Here is a 26125-nt window from a genome sequence, read left to right as displayed (position 1 = left end):
TGCTCTGACAGCAGCAGCAGCAGCTGTAGTCAGAGCCGCCAAGAGAAGTAAACAGTCCCGAGTGAAGCGGTGGGTCAATACTCGGCCGTCAGCGGCTGTAACTAGGAGAAGGGCCGTGGTAACGTCTCTGGTAGTGGCTCTGGTTGTAGTGAGCTGGGAAGCGGTGGTAGCCGCGGATGCTAACCGCTAGTTAGCGGTAGCGGTTAGCATCCGGACAGCTTGCAGGGCTAGTACAGTAGCTCTCCTACTCTGCTGCACGGACCTACACCTGAGCTTTGTGAGCACTGGCTGGAGAGAAAACACAGACTCTCCACCCAGAAATGTCCTGTGCACAACAAAACATCTGTGACTTGTCTCTTTTAAGTTGTTTTGTGAAGCACTTTGAAAACTTGTGTTTTTAAAGGTGCTATATAAATAAAGTTATTATTATTATTATTATAATATAGCAAAAGACCAAACTGCAGAGGTGCCACCACACAAGACTAGCCCATATGATTAAGCTGGATTTAATTTCTACCATTTATTTCCTCTAGACTGTACCTTTCAAATATGATTTATTGGTTTGCCCTGTAAAAATTAGCCAAATATAGGCTACATCCTTCAAATTGATACAGAGAGAAAGCAGAATGGAATTGAGGTAATAAACTTGATGTGGGAAGAAACTCTCATATCACAACTGTATCAAACATCATATCGAACCAAATCTCTTTGTAATTAAGTCATATCGTTATCAAATCGCATTTGAATCGCATCGCATCGTGAACAGGAGTGAATCGTATCGCATCGTATCGACAGGAGCTTCAGTGTATCGTTAATGTATCGTATCGGTGGCAGCGTATCGAGATGCGTATCGAATCGGCCTCAGTGGTGGAGATATACAACCCTAATGTAGACATAACGCTCTCCAAGTAGCTACTGCGGCGTTTGGTCCCGAGTGACAAAAAGCAGGTGTGAAAGCAACCGCACTAACTGAAAAATGAAACAATGTATCATTTTAACATTTGGAGCCACACTAAACATGTGTGAAGACACCCTAAGACCTGGACCAGAACTGGTACTAGAACCAGGACAAGGACTTGATTGGCTGCAGCACAGATGAACTTCCTGTAGCCAATCAGAGGAGACCATTTTTTTTTGAGCAGTTGAGTTGAAACAAGAAGAAAAAAAACTGAAAATGATCGACAACGCTGTAAAAATCGGAGCTCATCCTGACGCCCCTGAAGGCAACACACTCTCTCTGCTCTGGAAATGTCGATACCGAGGCTGTTTCTGTTCTCAGAGAGATGAAGTTCAGGAGGAGAAAAAACTTCCAGCACTTTGACATTAAAAAACTACACACACACACACACACACAACCTGCTGCTGAAATGTTTCCTCTCGCTTCAAGACATTCACTAAAGAAACACACAATGAGAGGGAGGAGGAGGGGGAGGAGGAGGAAGGTAGACGAAGATGAGAAAGAGGAGGGAGAGGAAGGAAGACGGGGGGAGGAAGAAGAGGAGAAGGAGGGGGGGGGGGGGAGGGGGGTGAGGCACTCTACAGATTATATTAAAGGGACAACGAGGAGTTTTGTAAAAGCGAAGTGTTTCCACACTACATTTATGAGCCTCCGCACCGTGAAATTCTTTGACCGGTGCAAGACAGACTCATGTTTTCATTCATCAAGATTTAAAGTCAGAGGTTGGAAGACGATCACATACCGTCGTAGTTCCCACCATAAACGGAGATTCGGCGGCGTTATTCTCATGACTCGCCACGAAACTGAAAGTAAAGAAACGCTGGTCGGCTCGCCCAGCATTTCCACCACCACTAATAATAACAAAATAACCATAGAGACAAAACCATAGATTTATCTAAAATGGACCATTAACAAGTGGTAACGGAGATTCATCCACATTAATATCAGACTTTTCTATAACCAAATAGAAACTCCTCGTTGTCCCTTTAAATAAAGGTAAAACTGTGTCTGGTCTGATGGAAGGAGCTGCAGAGGAGGAGAGGAAGTTCCTCCAGGGAGGAAGCAACCTTCTCCTTTTCTTTCTCCTTTCCCTTGCCTTGTCCTTCTCTTTTTCCTTTCCTTTTACTTCTACTTCTCCTTCAACTTTTCCTTTTCTTTTCCTTCTCCTTCTCCTTTCCCTTTCCTTGTCCTTCCCCCTTTCCTTTTCCTTTTCCTTCTACTTCCCCTTTTCCTTTTCCTTCTATTTTCCTTTTCCTTCTCTTTTCCTTCTCCTTTTCCTCCTCCTTCTCCTTTTCCCTCTCCCTCTCCTCCTCCTCCTCCTCCGTGTCGATGGCGGGAGCAGCAGATTAAGGCGGATTAGTGCTTCACCACGTTACAAACACACTGACGCTCCGGAGCAGAAACCAGAGATAATTAAATCTGGACAGACGCATGAAACGAGATCAGGAGGAAACTGCTCTGACATTCACACCAGAGGAGGAGACAAAGGAGGAGGAGAGGGTTCACCGAGCAGGAGGAGGAGGGGGATGGGGGGAGGAGAAAGAGGAGGAAGAGAAGACATCAAGAGAGGAGGAGAGGGTTCACCGACCAGGAGGAGGAAGAGGAAAGAGGAGGAAGAGGAAAAAGATGAGGAGGAGGGAGAGGAAGAGGAGGAGGAAGAAAGGGAGGAGAAGGAGGAGGAGGAGGAGGAAGAAAGGGAGGAGGAGGAAGAGGAGGAGAAGGAGGAGGAGGAAGATGAGGAGGAGAAGGAAGAGTTAGAGAAACAGGAGAAGAAGAATGGGGAGGAGGAGGAGAGGGAGGGGGAGGAGGAGGAGGAGGAGGTGGGGGAAGAAGAGGAGGAGGAGGAAGGAGGAAGAGGAGAAGATACAGGAGGAGGAGGAAGAAGAGAGGGGAAGTGGAGGAGGAGGAAGAGGAGGAGGAGGAGGAAGATGAAGAGGAGGAGGAGGAGAAGGGGGAGGAGGAGGAAGAGGAGGAGAAGGAGGAGGAAGAGGAGGAGGGGGAGGAGGAAAAGAGGGAGGAAGAGGAGGAGAAGAAGGAGGAGGAGGATGAAGAGGAGGGGGGGAGGAGGAAAAGAGGGAGGAGGAGGAAGAGGAGGAGAAGAAGAAGGAGGAGGAGGAGAAGGAAGAGGAGGAGGAGGAGAAGGAAGAAGAAGGAGGAGGAGGAGAACAAGAGTCTGTGTAGAGAAGTTTTGATCCGGTTCGTCTCCATCACAGGAAACTAATCTGGGTCAAACTCCTCCGTCTCTCTGGGATTCAGACTGAGAGGAGACGGGACGGTGCTGCTGCAGGTTTCCATGGAGACGGGTACCAACATGGACTCACTTCATACCACCTCAAACATCTGCAACAGCTGGACCAGACCAGACCGGACCGGACCGGACCAGTTCATCATTTACATCAACATCTGTATTATAATAACTTATCGATCAGAAACCAGCCGTCAGGACTTCCTGTCACTTTGTGATGTCACAACTAAGCCCCGCCCCCTCACCACCTGGACAACACCATCCGACAACAACTTGGAGGATTTGGTTTCTCTGAGTGTTTTATTATGAAATCTGCTCTATTTTTCTTTTTTATGGATCGCTTTAGAAAGGTAGATGTTTCTGTTAGAGCTCCTTCAAAATAAATGTATGTTGGTATTAAAGTTCCTTCACAATAAAGGTAGACATTTGTATTAAAGCTCCTTCACAATAAAGGTAGACATTTGTATTAAAGCTCCTTCACAATAAAGGTAGATGTTTCTGTTAAAACTCCTTCAAAATAAAGGTAGACATTTGTATTAAAGCTCCTTCAAAATAAAGGTAGATGTTTCTGTTAAAACTCATTCAAAATTAAGGTAGATGTTTGTATTAAAGCCTAAAACCAGCCGTCAGGACTTCCTGTGACTTTGTGATGTCACAACAAAGCAGTCACCCAAAGCCCCGCCCACAACCATCCAACAACTTGCAACATTTGGTCTCCCTAGGTGTTTTATTCTGAAATCTACTCTATTTTGTTATTGGATGCTTTAGAAAACAGTCAGCCAATCAGAAGAGAGGCTCAGAACCTCCTCCTCTCTTCTGATTGGCTGACACCGACCTGTTGTTACCAGAGCTCCAGAGAGAAGCTGAGAGAGAGAGGAGATGGAAAACTACACTTCTCATGGCTCAGCCCTTCAAAATAAAAGACAGGAGAGTAAGAAAACATGCAGCTGGTTGGTTTAGCTTAGCATCAACTCTGTAAACAGTCTGCGCAGGGTGAATAAAATCCATTTTCCAGCTCCTCTAACGATGTTTGATGTTGTTTTTTTCTTTGTCTCTGAGACTTAATTGTTTCTGCAGCGTCAGACTTAAACACTTTTCTGTCACAAATTTAATCACAAAGACCAAACTGTTGTTTTCACACTTTGGTTTTTTGTCTGGATTAAAAGCAAAGTGACTATTAATAGCCACCAGAGGCTGGTTCCAGAAATCCTCCTCCTCCTCCTCCTCCTCCTCCTCCTCCTCCTCCTCCTCCTCCTCCTCAGAGAGATAATCAGAGCAGCCGGTTTCTACCACAGGAACAATTATAGATAAATCAGGATTAACTGGATTTTCCATCAGAGGAACCAGAGTCGAGGTTCAGTCCCACGGCCTGAGGGAGTCTCTGATCTGGGGGTCGCCCTCGCTCACGGCCCGGGAGGAGGAGGAAGAGGAGCTAATACACCACATCTGGAGCAGCTGCATCACAGAGGGGGGTCGTCATGTGACATACAGATACAGATACAGCCTTAAAATAGCTTAGACAAGTCGAACAAAATGTGTAACAGAAGAAAGAAGATGATGCTAACTAGCCGCAGTGGGTAACACTTCAGAATAAATTACACAAAATTAGTAGCTAGAAATCTAGCTGCACCCTAGCGGCAGCAAATCTATTTGCTCCGTAGGTGGGTCTAGAAACGAGCCATAGGAACTTTTTGAGTCTCGAACACCGTTTGTGTTCACCAATCACAGCGCTCTATCTGTTTAGAGAGTCGTTGGGCGGGCTTAACGCCATGACGACATACTTGCGACGGTGAAAAACATGACAAGATGGCTTTGGCAAAGGAATCGTTTGAATCGGCGTTGGCATCAACTTTGAAAGAAGTAAACTTGTCATTTTCTTTAAAAGTTGAGCAAGAAACTGCACTGAAGTCGTTCATTTGAAGAAGGATGTATTTGGTGTTTTGCCGACGGGATATGGGAAAAGTTTAATCTACCGACGTCGTCATCCTGCTCTTTGCTCTGATTGGTCGTAGCGCTACCCTATTGGTGCAGAGGCAGTTTGAAAGACAGCCTTCATCCCGCCCCCTGGATTGAGCCGAGGTCTACCGCTCGTTGCCAGACTAGACATTTTAATGATATAGTCTGGCTTGTCAGGCTACAAAATTAGTGTAGTTTCTGAGGGACTAACTTTAACTCAAGGAGCTACTGCTACAACAAGGATAAAAACAGAGATCACATTAATTTTTTCAGAACAACTTTTTCATGTCTTGGCTTCAGGACACTTGGGTCTGTACAGACGAGCAGTATGGAGGTATCTGGATGTTTCATGGTGTGTGTTTTGCAGTGAGCTTTGTCCAACGCCATTGGGTCCAGTGCGGCATTCCGAAGGGCCGTCATTCCGAACGTTTTCTTTCATGTTTTGTAATGCCGGCTCTTAATTATTTTAGAAAAAGGGCCGCCGTTCCGAACCTGAAATAAGTTCTGCCATTTCGAAAGGTAGTAATTGAATGTTAAAAATGAACAAGAATTTATGTCACTGTGAACATTTAATCTGACGTGAAAGATAAAAAAAAATCTTGTAGTTTGAACCCGGCCTAAGAGAGTTATGTGTGTGTTTCTGGCGTTTGTTTCAAATTTTTGTCCATTGGGGTCTGCAGTGTAATTTGTGTCAGTTAATGTAAAAAAGTTTCATAACCACTGGTCTAGTTGAATGACGTGTAACCGTAGCAACACAACATCCAGAGTGATGTGATGCTAGTTAGCTCTGATTCGACTGACCGATCCTGCAGATGTTTGGCCACATCGAGTATTTAAATCATCCAATAAACAGCTTCAGGCCACAGACTTAATTAAAACACATGCAGCTGTTTCCATTTAGTTTTTAGACTTTTTTTTATATATATATACACTGTATATAACTTCAGTTATTTCAAAGTTTTCGGGAGGATCAAAGCTGCTTTTCCTTTGGATCCTCTGGCTCAGCAGCTCTGGGGAGACGTTCCTTTACTCTGTAATATACTCTAATATTTTACACTAGGTTTGTAGATAAAAGAGGGGTTTTTTTTGTAGCTGAAACAACAGAAGAGAAGCTCAGTGGATGGAGAAAAAAAGAGTGAGAGAGGAACACTTCCTCTCTGGAGGAGGACAAACGTCTTTGATGGAGATGAAAACTCACCAGCTGCAGCCAGATGTTGGTCGTCAGCACCTGGTTCTTCTCATCCTGATGAACAAGAAGAAGAAGAGGAAGAAGAAGAGACCAGTCAGTGTGTGTGTTCTGTTCTTTTGGAGTCACTGGTTCGAGTCCGTCCGCCCTCTCGCACTGCTCCTTTCATCGAGCCAGCGAGAGAGAGAGAGGATGGATATGAATAACGTCACTTTGATGAATGTCCGGCCTCTCTAATGTATTCACTGGAAGCCGAGCGTTCAGAGGGAATTAAAGAGAGAGAAGGACATAAAGAGATAAACAATAAAGACTGACCTTCGCTTAGTTCACTTAGTTCTGCTGTGAGCTGCAGTTTTGCTCCTGTAAAGACCTGAACATCGCAAAACGATGTGTAATGTCACAACTAAACATATTGTTCTTCTTATTCTGTCTCTTAGTTTTACATCTGCTTCAAAAAAGAACAGAGCAGATTTCAGAATAAAACACTCAGAGAAACCAAATCCTGCAAGTTGGATGGATGGTGGGTCCATTTGGTGGTGAGGGGGCAGGGATTTGTTGTGACGTCACAAAGTCAAACGAAGTCCTGACGGCTGGTTTTAAAGGGATAGTTCATCCAAAATTCAAGTTTCAGAGTCCTCCGTGCCTTCTCTGAGTTACAGCGGGGCTCCGTGCAGCACTGCATGTCCATATGACGGTTGCGAACGGAGCTCACTTTTCTTCGTCCAAAAAGACACACCAAAAAACATCCAAATACCTCCATAGTGCTCGTCTGTAATGTCCCTCTGGTATTGAAGCCCCGACATGAGAAATTGTTCCGAAAAAAAATAAATGAGTCTATATTTTATGCTTGTTTGTAGCGGAAGCTCCCAGTGTCTCAGTTCACTGCTTTGCCTTTGTCTGTGCAAATCTCGTGCAATTTGCATTGACACCCAGTTCACGGCTCCGCAAATCACACGAGATTCCGGCAGAGCAACACTGGGAGCTTCCGCTACAAACAAGCTTAAAATATAGACTTATTTAATTTTTTTCGGAACAATTTCTCGTGTCGGGGCTTCAATACAAGAGGGACATTACAGACGAGCACTATGGAGGTATTTGGATGTTTTTTGGTGTGTCTTTTTGGACGAAGAAAAGTGAGCTCCATTCGCTACCATCATATGGTCCCCTATTTATAAGCAGTTTCTGCTTCCCTGGGGTTCCCTTTCATGTACATCTGTCGTAATTGTAAATCTGTAATATATTCTCTCCTGCAAAATACATGAATAAAAATATCTGAATATGAATCTGATATGGACATGCAGTGCTACACAGAGCCCCGCTGTAACTCAGAGAAGCCACGGAGGACTCTGAAACTTCTCCCAGCCCTTAGTCCACATGAGGGTGAGTAGATAATGAGTGAAATCTGAATTTTGGGTGAACTATCCCTTTAAGGATCAGTTTCTGAATCCAGGCTGTGTTGCTTTAACTTTTATTTAACTCAGGAGAGAAAGTGTGTGTATGGATAAGAACCCCAGGCTGATCATCACCTGTGGCGATCTGAATCATTATTGATATAAATGATTGATCCGTGCAGCTTCACGGTGGAGTCGGTCCCCACTGTGACAGTGAATTGATGAGAGATTCCTGGGCTCTGATGTTAATCAGTTTGCTGCTGGAAACCTCCTCTGATGGACGACGCTCTCTCGCCGTGACAAAGTATTTGCCCGACTAAAAGTACAGAAATGATGCGATAAATTATTTCTCTGCGGAGGTATTGACCGTGAGCTCCGGTGTTTCATCACCGTGTCGCAGCAGCAGGAGGAGGAGGAGGAGGAGGAGGAGGAGGCCTCACCTGGGGGCCACAGAGCGACACCTTCAGCTGGAGACAAAACCTGTTTGTCCAAATTCAAACCTCCGGAGCGATGAGGCAGAGCAGCAGCAGCTGTGACCGTGTGGAGCAGCTGAGCTGATCGGAGCTGATAACTCCACCCGCCCAGAGCCTCCTCCTCCTCCTCCTCCTCCTCCTCCTCCTCCTCCTCCTCCTCCTCCTCGTCCTCCTGCAGACTCTGGGAGGACAATCTGGGCCTCCACAGAAAAATGTCTCTTTATGAGTCGCCAGTTAATGCAGCGTGTCGTGATGAGCAGCTGCTGCTTCACCGTCGACACCAGAGACTCTGTAGCTGTGGTTAGTTCACTGTCTCGTTAACCTGCCGCTCCACCAACAGGAAAACTGCAAAAACCATGACCCTCAATCAAGAGACCAAACATGTCTGATGTATGTTATTCCAATTTGGATTACAACGAAGAGAAGTTTCCATCAGCTCCTTTACTTACTGAGACTTTCGGACAGATGGATGCATGGATGGATGCATGGATGGACAGAAGGCTGGACAGGTGGTTGAAAGGATGGATGAATAGTTGACACATTTCATTGATCTCAAATTGGTAAATTCTTGTTGGAGCAGCTGAGTGGAAAATAAATGAATAATAAAACAGATGTCCTCATTACAGCTGCTGTAAAACACAACAGATTCCAAGTCAAGAATAAAGTAAGATGTCTCCATGAATAACTCCAGATTATACAATCTACTGTTTTAACTGTTGTTAGCTCAGTGTGCTACATGCTAAAGCTGCCGTGATTCGTTGTGTAGTGTCTTCAGTCACATGATTGGACGAAAACATGAACTCAAACATCAAGTCATTGGTCGTCATGTTGTGTGACAGGATGGTTTTTTCGTCTCCTGGTGAGCTGGGACATCCTCACTACTATCGTCCTTTCTAAAGTCCCCACTAATGTCTTCACCATCGTCCTCACCACTAATGTCCTTGTTAACTCTTTCGCGACCACACTAATTCCTCAGCACATCCGCTCAGGACCACATGTTTTTGGCTATTTGTTTACCTTTTATCTCACGTCGAACCGAACTCTATACATCACCTAGAAACAAACGGTCTTCACGTGATTGAAGAGTGACTTTACAACGTGCTCCACGAAAAAACGGCGAGTTTTTCCGCCGTTTCGTTCGTGAGGACGAAGTAGAAGAAGAGAGCTGGGTTTCTCCAAAAACGGAGCTCCCGCTCTAGTTTCAGAGAAAACCGCACTTTTGTGTCAAGTGGCAATCTGCTCATTTTACCGGTACTCTGCAGTGTGGCATGTCTCCCAAATCATTTCTACGGCTAAATAAATATATTTGTAGGCATATCTGGGGGGTGTGGCAGCCTGGAGAGCAGCGGTGCAGCGGTGTGGGTCTCTGGCCGCAGCGCAGCAGCTCCGGGACACTGCTGTGTGACTGGCCGGCGATGAGTGCTCTGGGACGGGGGCGGCCGGTCACAGCCCCCGCTGCAGAGCCCCGCTCTGCTGCACAGCGCCGTGAAAACAGCCGTGATAACGGGCTTTCAGATCCGAGTCTCCAAACCATAAACGTTTGTAACAGCACCGGTAAAAGTTGCCACATTTGTCGTCGGTCGCTTTTGTCAAAAGAGGGTTTGGAAAGTCGCCAGATTCAGCGAGAAAGTCGCAACACTGTAGCCGACAGCCGCACAGCGCTGCACGCTGTCCACAGAGCAGCGTTCAAGGAGAACGATTACTCAAACAAAACCAAGATCACACAGTTTATAAAAAATATTATGTTTTGATTTTAGTTTAAAACAGTTTTACATATCAGAGGACTACCATATTCACACACAGGGTACCTCAGAGTGTCTATTATCGTAATCTGTAAAAAAACGGTTTTGACGAGTTTGCTCGTCAATGGTCGTGAACGTTCGGCAGGCTGTGACGAGTTAACTCGTCAATGGTCGCGAAAGAGTTAACGTCCTCTCTAACATCCTCACCAACGTCTTCACAAACTTCCTCACTAACTTTTGTACAGTTGTATGGAACAGCTCCCAGTTTGCCCTCTGGGGTACTTGCCATTTCAATGTTGTGTAAAGTCTGTGTGGATGTGCTCTATATGTTCTGTGTTTTTTGCCTTTCTGCAACATGAATTTCCCTTTGGGGACAATAAAGTTGAAAGTTGAAACTTCTTCACCAACATCCTCACTAACTTCCTCATCAATGTCCTCACCAACATCTTCACCAACGTCCTCACCAACATCTTCACCAACATCTTCACCAACGTCCTCACCAACATCTTCACCAACGTCCTCACCAACTTCTTCACCAACGTCCTTACTAATGTCCTATAACGTCCACACCAATGTCTTCACCAACTTCTTTACCAATGTCTTCACCAATGTCTTCACCAACTTCTTTACCAATGTCTTCACCAATGTCTTCACCAACGTCTTCACCAACGTCCTCACCAATGTCTTCAGCAACTTCTTCACCAAGTCCGCACTAATGTCCTCACCAACTTCCTTACTAACATCTTCACCAACGTCCTCATCAACGTCCTCACTAACATGTTCACCAACGTCCTCGCCAATTTCTTCACCAACGTCCTCACTAATGTCTTCACCAACGTCCTTACTAACATCTTCACCAACGTCCTCACTAACATCTTCACCAACGTCCTCACCAATTTCTTCACCAACGTCCTCACTAATGTCTTCACCAACGTCCTTACTAACATCTTCACCAACATCCTCACTAACATCTTCACCAACGTCCTCGCCAATTTCTTCACCAACGTCCTCACTAATGTCTTCACCAACGTCCTTACTAACATCTTCACCAACGTCCTCACCAATTTCTTCACCAACGTCCTCATCAACTTCTTCACCAACGTCCTCACTAACATCTTCACCAACGTCCTCACTAAATTCTTCACTAATGTCCTCACCAACGTCTTCACCAACGTTCTCACCACTGTTCTTACAACGTCTTCACCAACGTTACAATGTCCTCAACACTGTTCTTACAACCGTCCTCATCAATGTCACAACGTCCTCACCAATGTCCTTACTACTAACATCTTCACCAACGTCTTCAGCAACCTCCTGACCGTCCCAGCTATTGTCCTCAATAACATCCTCACCAATGTCCTTGTTAATGTCCACTCTAACGTCCTCACCAACGTCCTCACCAATGTCCTTACCACTAACATCTTCACCAACGTCCTTGTTAATGTCCACTCTATCGTCCTCACCAACGTCCTCCCACTTTAATACAGTGTGGGAACTGATTAGAGCGCAGTGGGGAACTCCCTGAAGTGACGACGCTTTCCCACAACAGTCTGAGCGTTGACTCTGCAGCCACCAGACTGATGCTGCATCCTACATAAGTCGGACTGTCTATGAATGCACCATCAGAGGTGGTGGTGGTGGAGGTGGGGGTTCACCTGAGATCAGAGGAGTTGAAATCCTCCAGGAGCTGAGAGACGACAGAGGGCAGAGCTGCTGAATGTGAATCTGTGTCATTATCAGTCATTAATAACTAATGAAGCGTGAGGCTCAGTAATGAATCAGGATTAAAACAGAGAGAGTGAAGCTCTGAGGCCTCAGAGACACAAACTGATCCAAAGTGACGCTTTAATGATGAGACACAGATCAGAGCATGTGATGAATAAGTGACAGATACAGACGGCGAAGAAAAAATGAGAATTAGGACCAGTAATGTGAGGACGAGGATGAAGAAAGATGGAGACCAGGGAAAAAGAGGTGAAAATAATAAGAATAAGAAGACTGGACGAGCAAAATAATTATTATGATTATAAATGAAAAGACAATGGGATATAATTGTTAGATATAATTCATCTCCACAATATTAAAGGTAGATTTCCATGTTCATAAATGTCATAAAACCTTAAAACCAGCCGTCAGGACTTCCTGTCACTTTATGATGTCACAACAAAGCCCCGCCCCCTCACCACCTGGACCCACCATCCAACAACTTGCAGGATTTGGTTTCTCTGAGTGTTTCCTTCTGAAATCTGCTCTGTTTTTATTGGATCACAGTCAGCCAATCAGAAAAGAGCCTCGGAGCTCCTCTCTTCTGATTGGCTGACACTGACCTCTTGTTACTAGAGCTCCAGAGAGAAGCTGAGAGAGGAGATGGAGAAATACACTGAGATGGTTTATACATCTTCTCATGGATCAACCCTTAAAAAAACAGAAGAACAAGTAGAAAAATAATGTTATCCAATATGGGACCTTAAATACTGTACTAAAACTACAAACTGAGTATTAACTGCAGTTGGGGTGAAGTTAGAGGCCAAAAGTTAGAGTCAGTAGAAGCTGAGTCACCTCTATTGATCAGCGACTCTGTCGAGCCCCCACAAAATCTGTTGACTCTGTTCTGTGGAGCAGCGAGAGGAGCCGTAATTGACTCGTTTAACTAATCAAGAGCGTTCATCAACATGGAGAGACTGATGCTGACTGCCTCATCCTCCTCTTCCTCTCTGCTTCCTCCTGGAGGAGCTGTTGGGTCGAATCTCCCGACCCGACCCTGAGCTGCTCAGACAGGTGGAGATCAGGGAGGGAAAGTGTGGATGACAGGAAGTTCTCCCCCAGCAGAGAGGCTGTCAGAGAGCCGACAGAGAGTGGGCGGGGTGAAGACTGGAGGAGCCGGAGGAGAGAACAACATGAAAGACGACATCCGATGAGATGAGACAAATCGAGATGAAGCGAGAGATGAGACGAGACGACGGGAAACGGGTTTGAAACAGGCTGACGGATGTTTACAGATGAAACGAGACGCTACAAAAACAAAGTTTACATCAGGTTATGAAAGGAAGGTGTTAGTGTGTTTTCTCTGTCGCTTCACGACAGCTTCAGCTTCAGATGTCTTTGAGTTTACAAAACTAAAAATGTTAGAGTACGTCCAACTTCAGGACAGACTGGAGGCTGCAGTGACTCGCTATCGGAAAATGACTAAATAGAGTGATGATGGCTGGTTAGCATGCTAACTTTAGGAGAAGAGTAGATGTGAGATAAAAAAAAAAGAGTTCATTAGCTTTGTTTCCACCTCTGGAGAAAATGGAAGAAAAATGGAAGAATTCTGATGCTAACCCTAATGCTAACGGTAGCAACTCCAAAACTTAGCCAGAACTCTTTAGCTTGGTGCTAATTGTTTGCATTTGTTGTTAGTGAGTTAATGGATTAAGTTTGATGCTAAATTCACTCAACAGGTACCTCCCTTCTTTAAGACATGCTGATAGAGGAATACCCACATGGTTGTGTGTAATTACGCAGCAGAGCGCAGACAGGGACTAGTCTGCCTGTCTAGCTTCTACCTGCTCTTTTTACTAAACTTAACCAACTCCTTTCTTCATTGCCTGAGCCCAACCAGTGCAAAATCTTCTGGGGAAAAAATACGCTATTAAAGGAATTGTCGGAAAGGCAGGATGTTTAAAAAAAGGAAAAAAAATATCGTAATTCCGACCATAGGGGGCAAAATTGTTGGAATGATGGGACATTTGATAGAAAATTAAGTGTTGCCATTTAGACAATTAGAGGTCTATATCGGACTGGTGGGATGTCGGAATGGCGGTTTCCCCTCCCGAGGGTTTTACCCGCTACATCTCATCTGGATACACAGGTTGCATTGTGGGTAACGTAACGTTTTCATTAGCTCTACGTCTGTGTGTGTGTGTGTGTGTGTGTGTGTGTGTGTGTGTGTGTGTGTGTGTGTGTGTGTGTGTGTGTGTGTGTGTGTGTTCTCACCACGTCCATGATCTGCAGCAGGCTGAAGCTGAAGTGCACCGTGAGGCTGTGGGAGTCGTTGTTGACCGGTCGCTCCAACGGGTTGTAGTTCCTCATCAGCTCCTTGTAGAGGCGCCGCTGGTACACGCCCTGCAGAGAGCCTGCACACACACACACACACACACACACACACACACACACACACACACACACACACACACACACACACACACACACACACACACACACACACACACACACACACACACACACACAAAGTATTCAGCGGAGTCTCTCTCTCTCCCTCTCTGCTGTTTTGTAGTGATGTCGTTTTCTCTCCGAGTCGCTGCATGAAATGTAAATTTTAATCCTGTTACTGCCGGAGAGCGGAGACAGTGTTGAGACAGCGAGCAGGTCTCATGAGGTCTCATGAGGTCACAGCGTGGGCGGAGTCTGGGCCTCTGTCAGGTTCTGTTACATCACAGTGAGGTCATCAGGTCGAGTGATGACTGACGGTGCTTCATCAGCTCCCTTGGTTTCTGTCTCTGTGTTGACCCACGCTGCTCTCTGATTGGCCGGTTTGGACTGAGGAAACTTAGATTAGACTTTTTTCTTTTTGTTTTAACTGAGTTAAAGTTTCCCTTAAAATAAAAAGTGTAGTCTTTTCCTTAATTTCCTCTCAAGCATTTAAAGTTTTACCTCATCTTAGAAACTTAAGGAATCACAGACCAAACACCTTAATTTAAGATTTTTCCTTAAAGACTGACTTTAGATTATCTCCTTAATGTTTCCCCTCAAGTCTTTAAGATTATCTGATTATCTTAGTTTAAAACTTCAGGGATCATTTAACAAGATACCTTAAACTTCGATTAAAATCTGAGTGATGATTTCCTTAAATATACAACCAGCTGCACAAAAATAAAGTATTCCTCCTTAAACATGTAATATTTTCTCCTTATCTCAATCGGACACTTCAAAAAACCACTTCAACAGCTGAAGAAAGAAACTTAGTGACCAAAGTTCAAAACAACACTGGAAACAGTAGATTATTGCTGCTGTAAAATGTCTTTCATTGCTGCAAATAACTTAAAGAGTTTCAGTGCGTCACCCTTAAGTTCCTCCCTCAGCTAAGGGGAAATTAAACCTTAAAGTAGGAAACTTCAGGTGGTAAATCTCTGTCTTCTTCTTTTTCTTTTATCTGTGAAGTTCAACGGTTCAAAGACTCGTCACCTTTCATGTGAGCGGGGGCGGAGCCTCAAAGCATCACGAGCTCATCAACCTCAGTGGAGATGAAAGCTTGTCAGGATGATTGACAGGTGCTGGGTTGGGGGGGGGGGGGGGGGGGGGGGGGCTAACAGCAGCTCTGGTGGTGAGTTCAGCTCTCACTTCACTGACTCTGTACAGACAGAAGCCCTGAAGTGTCTGGATTTAAATAATAATGGTTATACTAATAAAAACATAAAATAACAGTAATAACATCAACAAATCCAACATGTGACTTTTAAATTAAACACGACTCCTCTGTGTCGTTGATTCACACATGTTCTCACAGCCGAGGGCATAAGAGATAAAATGTACATTTAAACAAATTAAATATGACAAAAGTTCAAGCTTCAGGTAAAAACATCAAGCCGTTTTTTGCAGCGATGACACTGATGATGATTAAACCTTCCTCACATCAACACACAACAGAAATGTAACGTCACTAACTCTTCTTCATCTTCTTCTTTGGTTTATTGGCCACTCAGCTGTTTTTCCTCTGCTCATTCAGTTTAAACACTTTATTTAAACACATCTGTCTGATCAATAATCAGTAGAATAGAAACAATCAGAGTCACATCAGATGTTTTCAAACAGGCTGATTTCTGACTTTTATTTTTTTTTACTCTGACGTTTTGGAGTAATCTTTGTTTTTAGAATAATATTCTAATAATCCTAAATATAAAGATGTGAAAAATGTGACTTTCATCAATCATTTTGATTTTTTTTCTTCCATTTTCAAATAATCTATAAATGATAATCAGAATTACAGTATTACTGAATATTTTAGTCTCTACCATCTGTTCCCTGCTGCTCAGACTGAGATAAAACTGAACCACGGCAACTGATGCAGTGACAGGTGAAGACAAGGGTGTGTGTGTGTGTGTGTGTGTGTGTGTTGATCATCCTACCGTGGATGAGGCAGCAGAGCGTCAGGACGTGCAGGGTGAAGATCCGAGCGTCCATCCTCAGCAGAGACGAGAGAGCGAGTGGAGTTCCTCCTGAAGAGGCAGAGAGAGAGGGAGAGAGAGAGAGAGGAGGATAAATGGAGAGGGGGAAGAACAAAATGCTCCTCCCCCCAAAAAACATCCACTGAAAAATATTCGGCAGCTGCAGAGAGAGAGAGAGAGTGTCCGTGTGTGTGTGTGTGTTGATGATTTATCGGATGTTTCTGTTTTTTTAAGGTCAATACTCGAAGCTGCTGAAAATCAATAATCCAAATATTCACAGTCACTCACATTTTATTCTAATAGAGGACAAGTTTGTGAAAATAATTAAAGCTCCATGTAGATGTTTGTGTTAAAGCTCCTTCAAAATAAAGGTAGATGTTTGTGTTAAAGCTCCATACAGTATAAAGGTAGATGTTTGTATTAAAGCTCCATACAGTATAAAGGTAGATGTTTGTGTTAAAGCTCCATACAGTATAAAGGTAGATGTTTGTGTTAAAGCTCCATACAGTATAAAGGTAGATGTTTGTGTTAAAGCTCCATACAGTATAAAGGTAGATGTTTGTGTTAAAGCTCCATACAGTATAAAGGTAGATGTCCATGTGTAGTGTGATTATAAAGCAGCTCTAGGTTCTATATTAATACTGTGAAAGTATCAAAGCCTCAGTCCACAGAGAAATTCACACAGCCTGTATTCAGAAACTGAGCCTTAAAACCAGCCGCCAGGACTTCCTGTCACTTTGTGATGTCACAACAAAGCCCCGCCCCCTCACCACCACCTGGACCCACCATCCAACAACTTGCAGGATTTGGTTTCTCTGAGTGTTTTATTCTGATAACATCTCTATTAACACACGTTTAAACATCTGACTGTGGTGTTCAATGATATGTTGCATTGTGGGTAATGTAGGTAGCAGGTGTAGATTAGTTACCTCTGATGTAAACTTCAGAGAAGCGTCTGATTGTGTCGCTGCAGTTTTGTTGTTTTCTCACTTTATGAGTCACAACAGGAAGTGACATCACCAGCGCTCGTGTCGCCGCCGCTCGTTCGACCTCAGTTGAACTTTTCACACTCGAACAGACTGAACTCCCGGAGGGACGAACAGAGAAAACACCTTCAGACCCATTTACACTGTTCTGCTGACTGAAGCACTGGAAACACAAGGACACTGTGACCTGCTGGATGACTGACACAAACACACACACCCACACACACACACACACACAGCCTCTGACTATCCCTGTAGATATAAATCTGAGTTGATGTTTGATGTGAGAACATTTGACGTTGTTCACTTCACACAGACACAAAATGTTTCTCCAACGTCTTCATGGGGTTTTCTGTTTAATATTTAAATTAAATAAAAATAAAAAATCTCATCAGGCTTTTGATGAATGAGTTTCCTCTGTCACTTTGGCTTATATGTTTATAAGCCAAAGTGTACATCCCACCCAATGGCAACTGCTTAAAGCAGAAGTAAGTGATATATTTGTGTTAATATAAGTCTTAAATAGTTATATCTTCCGACAGCAATCACTTACATAGAGTGTTTGGTCTGAAACACGGGTCTGTCAGTCACTCTGCTCTGCTCTGAGCCCAGGAGAAAACATTTATCGTATCCTACAGTTTTTATCCAATGAGGAGAGAGAACGGCATGCAGGGCTGTGTGTGCAGCCAAGGGACGCCGTGAATGTGGCGACGTAGGGACGAGGACTGTTATGGTGCGTTCAAGGAAACTCGTATTTTTCCGACCGTGAAGTCGTACCAGTTCGATCTGGTACGAGTTCACCGGTCGGAAGTTACGAGTGGCCGTTATAGTGACTTTCACTGGTAAAACAGGTCGGAAAAACACGAGTGGGTTGCCTGGAACGCTACAAAGTCGTAAGTTGTGACTTGAAGCTGTAATTTACGATTTCAAAAGCCTGCCTGGAACGCAGCATTAGCGAAAACATCATCCAGTGGCCCTGCTCCACCCGGCGGCCCTGCTCCATCCGGTGGCCCTGCTCCACCCGGTGGCCCTGCTCCATCCAGAGGCCCTGCTCCACCCGGTGGCCCTGCTCCATCCAGAGGTCCTTCTCCGTCCAGAGGTCATGCTCCACCTCGCGGCCCTGCTCCACCCAGAGGTCCTGCTCCATCCAGAGGTCCTTCTCCATCCAGAGGTCCTTCTCCATCCAGAGGTCCTGCTCCACCCGGTGGCCCTGCTCCACCTCGCGGCCCTGCTCCACCCAGAGGTCCTGTTCCATCCAGAGGTCCTTCTCCATCCAGAGGTCCTGCTCCACCCGGTGGCCCTGCTCCATCCAGAGGTCCTGCTCCACCCGACGCCCTGCTTCACCAGGTGGTCCTGCTCCACCCAGTGGTCCTGCTCCACCCGGCGGCCCTGCTCCACCCAGTGGTCCTGCTCCACCCGGTGGTCCTGCTCCGTCCAGAGGTCCTGCTCCACCCGGTGGTCCAGCTCCATCCAGAGGTCCTGCTCCACTCAGCGGTCCTGCTCCACCCGGCGACCCTGCTCCATCCAGAGGTCCTGCTCCACCCGGCGGCCCTGCTCCACCTGGTGGCCCTGCTCCATCCAGAGGTCCTGCTCCACCCGGCGACCCTGCTCCATCCAGTGGTCCTGCTCCATCCAGAGGTCCTGCTCCACCCGGTGGTCCTGCTCCATCCAGAGGTCCTGCTCCATCCGGCGGCCCTGCTCCATCTTTCTTTATTTTTTGTGTCATTGTCGTGTGAGCTACTGGACTAATTTGAATTTCCCTCCTAGGGATGAATAAAGTATTCTCTACTCTACTCTACTCTACTCACTCAAAGTCACAACTCAACTTCTCACTCAAAAATAGGTAAAAATATGCCAACATAAGACCCTTTTTTAGAAAAAGGATCCTATGTTTCCCGGTCCGTTTTTTTGGGAAAAGCGGGGAACATAAGATCCTTTTTTAGAAAAAGGGTCTCATGTTTCCCAGTCCAGTTTTGAGGAAAAGCAGAGAACATAGTTGTATGTTCCCTGGTCCGGTTTTGGGGAAAGTTTCGGTTTATGTTCTGTCTGGACACAGTGGGGAACATAGGACCCTTTTGGGAAAAAGCCACATAAAAAGTGGGGAAAAAGTGGGGAACATAGGACCCGGGGAACATAGGGATGACCCCTTGGAGCTCCGATGTCGACTAACTCGACTCAGGACGAAACAAACAAACAGAAAAACTACAAACTTTGTGATGAATCCTCCTCTTCCTCCAGCTCAGAGGAGAGGGGAATTGTTTCCACATTCTACAGGAACAGGAAGTTAATGGAGGCAAGCAGCGTTTTTCTATTTTCAACTGCTCTAACGAGCAGCAGAGGAATTTGGAGCAGACCAAATGAAAACAGAAGAGAGGCTATTTCATATTTTAATACTGAAAAGCAATACTGTCTGAAATCCACATGTGAAATTGTCTCAAAATAAAAAAGAAGGCAGAAATATCCCGAAAAAACTCAAAAGTGAAACATGTGAATTGAACCGACAGTCATGTGACATAGTTTTGTCTTCAGGGTTGAGACACCAATTCTCCTTTAAACAAACAAGTCTTCATGTTATGTCACTGCAGATTAAATGTGTTAAAGTTTCCTCTAATGTATGAAAACTGAAAACTGTGGAGGTCAGAAGGCCGTGATGTGTAAAAACTTTTGACTAAAGCAGCAGATTTGAGCCGATCTCTGCTGATCATGATCTCAACTAATGATTGATGAGCTAATTAGAGCTGAATAATGAGCTCGTTTTCTTAACGATCGTCTCCATTAGAGACGTCGCTGACGATCAGCAGAAGGAGCGGGAACACGTCAGATGTTTGGCAGCGGCTTCACTGAGCGGCTCCGTGGTTGTGTGTTTACCTGGCGGCCATGACGCCGTCACACCGAGCCGAGACAGATGGCTTTAATACTCAACAATGTTTCCCAGCATGCTCTGCTCTCTCTGCAGATCGGTGCCAGCTCCCTGCCTGCAGCGCTGATGAGAGAAAACCACACACAAACACAAAGGAGTCAAGTCTGCAAGTGTCAGCAACTTCAAGCTCCAGGAAATCCTGTTAATGTCAAGAAGAAGAAGAAGAAGAAGAAGAAGAAGAAGAAGAAGAAGTGAAGACAAAAGAAAACAGAAACAGATTTAAACATCTGCAGCTCAAATCAAGTCAACATCTGGAACATAAGGAGCAGGTTCATGTTCAACACTGAGAAGACGTGAAGGAAACTCACTGAGGCTGTGCTGCCACCTGGTGGAGAAACAGAGAACTGCAGCTTCATCCTTCAATCCTTCAATTTCAGTTAATTTTTCATTTGACATTTAATTCAACTTTAAACTTAAAATTAAGAGTTTATAAGTCTGTCCTTTTTTTAATTGTATTTTCAAAATTGTAGGCTACAATTCCATTATAAGTTGAAGTTACAACACTTAGACACAAAGTTGATGACAACATGTGTGATGAATAAGACAGAGAACAGACTGAGCTGTAACTTGTAGTGGAGTGTCTTTAAATCTCTCAGCAGCTCTTCTACCACTGGATCTCAGCTCACGGTTTATTCATGGTGTCAGCGTCGTGCTCAGTTTAAAGTTTATGGTGACAGAGCGAGGCTTTTGTGGTTTCCTGTAAACGTAGAGTCAGGAAGGGGAAGTAAAGATGTTCAGATGCCATTTTAGAGTGAACGGAGCAGAAGGAGAGAAACTGAAGTCTGAGACGAGTGAGTGTCGACACAACATTATTATTAATATTATTGTTGTTGTTGTTGTTGTTGTTGTTGTTGTGTCAGAGTGTGAGAGTCAGTGTGTCTGTGTGGACTGTGGAGGGAAGAAGAGTCAGACGTAGTCCGTACATACGTCAGCACATTGTCTCAGATTCACCTCCACACAACTTCTTCAAACTCAGAACAAACACCAAAGGTCAAAGGTCACGGTGACTGGATAAACATGGATTTAATGTCAAAGTACTATGAGTGGTGGAGGTCAACGACTGGATCAAACAAGGAAGTGATTAGAGTTTGTCCTCGATGGATTTGGGTGTGTCTTAATTCTGTGTGTGTGTTACTGGTTTCCCTCTCAGACTGACTGAAGTCCTGAAGATGAGTGTTAATGTGGAGGAACAGGAGAACAGATCAAAGTCTCTGAAGAGTCACCGTACCAAAGGAGAACCTCCAGACTTCAGTTCTGGACCTGGACCTCCAGACTCACAGTAAGAGAGCTGATAAAAAACCTGAACCTGAGTGTGTGTGATGTTAGTGAACAGGAAATTACTTCCTGGTTCTTCTTTGTTTGTGTGTGTGTGTGTGTGTGTGTGTGTGTGTGTGTGTGTGTGTGTGTGTGTGTGTGTGTGTGTGTGTGTGTGTGTGTGTGTGTGTGTGTGTGTGTGTGTGTGTGTGTGAGATCCTGTGTAGAGCTGATGTGAGACAGATGTTCTGCAGCTGGACACTGGACACAGTTACTGACTGACTGACTCTACACTGTTGTTTATGATGCTGCTGTGTTGCTTCCATCCTTCACTACAGTGTGTGGTGCTGGACGCTGACGTCACTGGATGCTTCCCACAATGCATCTGTGATCAGAGAACTGATCAGTGATCAATGTGATGTGAATAAAAACATGTTTGTGTTTGCAGAGGTCAGAACCACAGACTGAGAGCAGAGTCTCCAGGATCCATCTGTCAGAGTGACCGGTCCAATGATCCACCACTAGACTTCAGTTCTGGACCTGGACCTTCAGAGTCACGGTAAGACACGGTTTCTACTGTAAACTGAGCTGAAGATGATTCAGTCATTAGACTCATGTGAAGGAAACAGAGAGAAACCAGGAACCAGATCCATCAGACTCTGAAGGTTCACAACAAACCTCAGAGACAGAAACATGCACACACACTCTGTCCATCAGACTGATGAAGCACAGCGTCCTCATGTTCCTGTGTCATCAGCCTCAGTCAGTGTGAACGTAGCTGCACCAACACTTTAATGATCCACACGTCTGAGCCTTTAAACTGAAGTCACAGTATAGATTAAAGCAGCTGATACACACAGACTTTTATTTTGAAAAGTCAGGAACCAGACAGGAGTGATCAGTGTTTTCTGTTTCCTGTCTGTGACTGTCTGAGCTTCTCCACAACATGTAGTGAAGCTCAGGTGGAGCTGCTGAAGCTTCTGTTGTCAGCTTCAGTCTCCTCACACTGGATCAGAGCTCCAACACAGGTTGATTAGAGCCACACAGCAGCGTCTGGATCGGAGCTCATTAGTTAAAGAGCTGATAGGACTCAGTCCAGAACCAACATCAAACACATGATCAGTGTCTGAAAGAGGAAAACACCACCAACAGCTCCTTAATCATTTCACACATTTGGAGTAAGAACCAGACGAGACGACGCAGAACTGAAGAGACTCAAACTAACAGGGAGTTTGTTTTAGGCCCCGTCCACACGAATCCGTTTTTTTTTTTATCCGGATAAATACTTTATCGGATTGGCCTCGCGTCCACACGGATCCGGCGTTTTCGGGGGGTGAAAACGGGTCCCAGAGTGGGAAATTTTGAAAACGCCACCCCAGCGTTTTCGTCTGGACGGCCAAAACTGATTTTTTCTGAAACGATGATGTCATACCCCCCGCCGCTCTACCTGTAACCTGAGACACACACACACACACCGCTGCAGCAGCTACACAGTCTATGGACGTAACAACAACAACAACGGCCGACTACGTGGGGTCGCTCAGATGCTGCGGCTGAATCGCGTCTGTTTAATCATCACTGATAGTCATATTTACTCTGACATGACTCCCTGTCAACATTTAATCCCATGTTTGAGTTTGAATACAGCGGGGAACTTCTTCTATTGAATTACAGCGGGGACTTCCCGTCTTCTTCTCTGTCTTAAGTGTTTATGTGTGGCAGCGCTGCAGCGGCACACACGCTCACACGCCTGGAGTATGTAGGTACTACAGCGTTTTGGGTCGTTTTCACTGGATCCGTGTGGACGCAGGTATTTCTGAAAACGATGCCGTGTTTACGGAGATTTTTTTCAAAACGATTAAGAAAAAGATCGGATTCGGTGAAGCCGTATTCGTCTGGACGGGGCCTTCGAGTCCAGATTTAAGGTCAACAGATAAACAGAGACAGAAACCAGACCAGTTCAGGACCAGGTCTTCATTCAGCTCATCTCTCTGCACTCGTCTTCCTCTACTTTCTCTCTCTCTGCTCCTCTGCTTACTGAAGCCCCGCCCCCTTGAGGAGGTTAACCAATCAGAGCTCAGATGTGGAGCTGTGACATGTTGTTGATCCAGAAATGTCTTGACAGGAGGAAGAGGAGTGGTGTCTCTGTGGACCAGCAGCTGTCCTGCTGTGGTCTCTGTCAGGACGTCCTGAAGGATCCAGTCTCCACCAGCTGTGGACACTGGTTCTGCAGACAGTGCTTCACCTCAGACTGGGACCAGTCTGGTTCTTCAGGACCCCCCTCCTGTCCCCAGTGTGGACAAAGACCCAGAACCAGAGGTGGACTGCAGACAGCCAATCAGAGCAGCTGTGGACAAAGTGAGACTGAACATCTGTCTGCTGATGTGGTCATTTGTGAAACCAGGACCTGTTGTTTTCTCCAGAGTCATTGTTCCATCACACAGCACTGACATTTAAGATTATTATTCAAACTTTCTCTTTGTTGTCTGTAGTTTTTCTGTAGCTGATGAAAATAATCTGATCAGATTGTCAGACTCTCTGTCTTCAGTCTGACTCTGTCTCTTCTCTCTCAGCAGATCGTGGTCTGCAGGAGGTTTTAGATCAACATAAGATCAGTCTGAGGAGCAGATGTGAACGAGTGACTGAAGGAACTGAGGGAATAGGAAGTGGAACAGGAAGTGGAACCCTCCTCAACAGGATCTACACTGAGCTCTACATCACAGAGGGACAGAGTGAAGAGGTTAATACCCAACATGAGGTGAGACAGCTGGAGACATCGTCCAAGAAGAAGACCCTCCATGACACTACAATCAAGTGCAACGACATCTTTAAAGACTTACCTGTCCAACAGAGAGACAAAGTCTCTACAGTCTCACCTGTCCAACAGAGAGAGGACGTCTCTATGGTCTCACCCGTCCAACAGAGACCCATCAGAGTGGTTCTGACCAATGGCGTCGCTGGCGTTGGAAAAACCTTCTCAGTGCAGAAGTTCACTCTGGACTGGGCCGAGGGCTTGGAGAACCAAGATGTCAGTCTGCTGGTTCTGCTTTCATTCAGGGAGCTGAACCTGATCAGAGATCAGCAGTTGAGTCTTCTCAGGCTGCTCCATGTTTTCTATCCAACATTACAGAAGGTCACAGCAGAGCAGCTGGCTGTCTGTAAACTTCTCTTCATCTTTGACGGCCTGGATGAAAGCCGACTGTCACTGGACTTCAACAACAGGGAGGTTGTGTCTGATGTCACACAGACGTCATCAGTCAACGTGCTGCTGACAAACCTCATCCAGGGGAATCTGCTTCCCTCGGCTCTGGTCTGGATCACCTCCAGACCTGCAGCAGCCAATCAGATCCCTCCTACATGTGTTGACAGGGTAACAGAGGTCCGAGGCTTCACTGATGCCCAGATGGAGGAGTACTTCAGGAGGAGGTCCAGTGATGAAGATCTGTCCAGAAGAATCATCTCACACATCAAGACGTCCAGGACCCTCCACATCATGTGTCAAGTCCCAGTCTTCTGCTGGATCAGTGCTACAGTTCTGGAGCACATGTTGACCACAGACCAGAGAGGAGAGCTGCCCAAGACCACGACTGACCTGTTCTCACACTTCCTGCTGGTCCAGACAAAGAGGAAGAAGAACAAGTACAGTGAAGGACATAAGACGAGTCCACAGGAGCTGATGGAGGCCGACAGGGAAGTTCTTCTGAAGCTGGGGAGGCTGGCGTTTGAACAGCTGGAGGAAGGAAACATCATGTTCTACCAAGAAGACCTGGAGCAGTGTGGTCTGGATGTCACAGAGGCCTTGGTGAACTCAGGACTCTGTACTGAGATCTTCAAAAGAGAGAGTGTGATCTTCCAGAAAACAGTCTACTGCTTTGTTCATCTGAGTGTTCAGGAGTTTCTGGCTGCAGTCTACATGTTCCACTGTTTCACCAACAGGAACACACAGGTCCTCAAGAAGTTCCTGAGAGAACAAGTTGGGGAACATGATTTCAGTCACTTGTCCTCAGTAGAAGAAGACGACGATGGCAGCGGCGGAAAACAAGAAAAAGAAGAAGACTACAGGCAGAGAGAGAAACCAAAAAAGAAGTCTTTTTTTAAGAAGATTAAGAATTTTTTGGGATTCAATGCAAGCAGTCCTCCACAGATCAATAACAGTCCTCCACCCCTGGATGACTTCCTGAAGACAGTCTTAGAGAAATCCCTCAGCAGTAGAAATGGTCACCTGGACCTGTTTGTTCGCTTCCTTCATGGCCTCTCTCTGGAGTCCAACCAGAGGCTGTTAGGAGGTCTGCTGGGTCAGACAGACAACAGTCCAGGAACCATCCAGAGAACCATCAACAACCTGAAGGAGATGAAGACTGATGAAATCTCTCCTGACAGAAGCATCAACATCTTCCACTGTCTGACGGAGATGAAGGACCAGTCAGTTCATGATGAGATCCAACAGTTCCTGGAGTCAGAGAACAGAACAGAGGAGAAACTCTCTGAGATCCAGTGTTCAGCTCTGGGCTACATGCTGCTGATGTCAGAGCAGGTTCTGGACGAGTTGAACCTAGGCAAGTACAATACGTCACCAGAGGGACGACAGAGACTGATCCCAGCTGTGAGGAACTGCAGGAAGGCTCGGTGAGTCCAGACATGATCAATATAATTAGTTGTTATAACCCACAATTTTATTTCTTTAAACTTATTAGTGTGAATTCTATCCTGTAAGGGAGAAAACCAAGTCATTTAAGGGATTTTGTAACTGACAACAATGATAGTGATGGGATTCATTTTACCATTGATTACTGTTATAGAGCAATGTATTTCAAGAAGCTATGGAGTCAGCTAACTCAAAACAGTGG

At 45.4% G+C, this 26125-nt stretch overlaps 2 protein-coding genes across 2 annotated transcripts in view; one reads left to right on the top strand and one right to left on the bottom strand.

The window, feature by feature from the left end:
• The window catches only part of LOC310987580 (neuronal acetylcholine receptor subunit alpha-7-like), a gene marked incomplete at both ends in the record, with an annotated part of 58714 nt that extends 42580 nt beyond the window's left edge, over positions 1 to 16134 (bottom strand). The window contains 3 exons of the mRNA XM_083973902.1: positions 6358 to 6402; positions 13930 to 14069; positions 16080 to 16134. Of these exons, the coding sequence (XP_083830028.1) occupies positions 6358 to 6402; positions 13930 to 14069; positions 16080 to 16134 (240 nt within the window). The remainder of the gene's footprint in view (positions 1 to 6357; positions 6403 to 13929; positions 14070 to 16079) is intronic.
• A 4617-nt stretch (positions 16135 to 20751) lies between these two features.
• LOC310987963 (NACHT, LRR and PYD domains-containing protein 14-like) overlaps positions 20752 to 26125 on the top strand; it is a gene marked incomplete at its 3' end in the record, with an annotated part of 78166 nt that continues 72792 nt past the window's right edge. Inside the window, exons 1-7 of the mRNA XM_083974432.1 lie at positions 20752 to 20815; positions 21175 to 21303; positions 21727 to 21837; positions 23404 to 23597; positions 23852 to 24105; positions 24190 to 25224; positions 25378 to 25904. Coding sequence (XP_083830558.1) covers positions 21194 to 21303; positions 21727 to 21837; positions 23404 to 23597; positions 23852 to 24105; positions 24190 to 25224; positions 25378 to 25904 — 2231 coding nt within the window. The 5' untranslated portion in view covers positions 20752 to 20815; positions 21175 to 21193. The remainder of the gene's footprint in view (positions 20816 to 21174; positions 21304 to 21726; positions 21838 to 23403; positions 23598 to 23851; positions 24106 to 24189; positions 25225 to 25377; positions 25905 to 26125) is intronic.

The sequence above is a fragment of the Trachurus trachurus genome (genome assembly GCF_905171665.1).
Source record: "Trachurus trachurus genome assembly, chromosome: 6".
Lineage (NCBI taxonomy): Eukaryota > Metazoa > Chordata > Actinopteri > Carangiformes > Carangidae > Trachurus > Trachurus trachurus.
The sequence above is the reverse complement of the archived record's forward strand: the minus strand, read 5'-3'. Positions and strand labels throughout refer to the sequence as shown.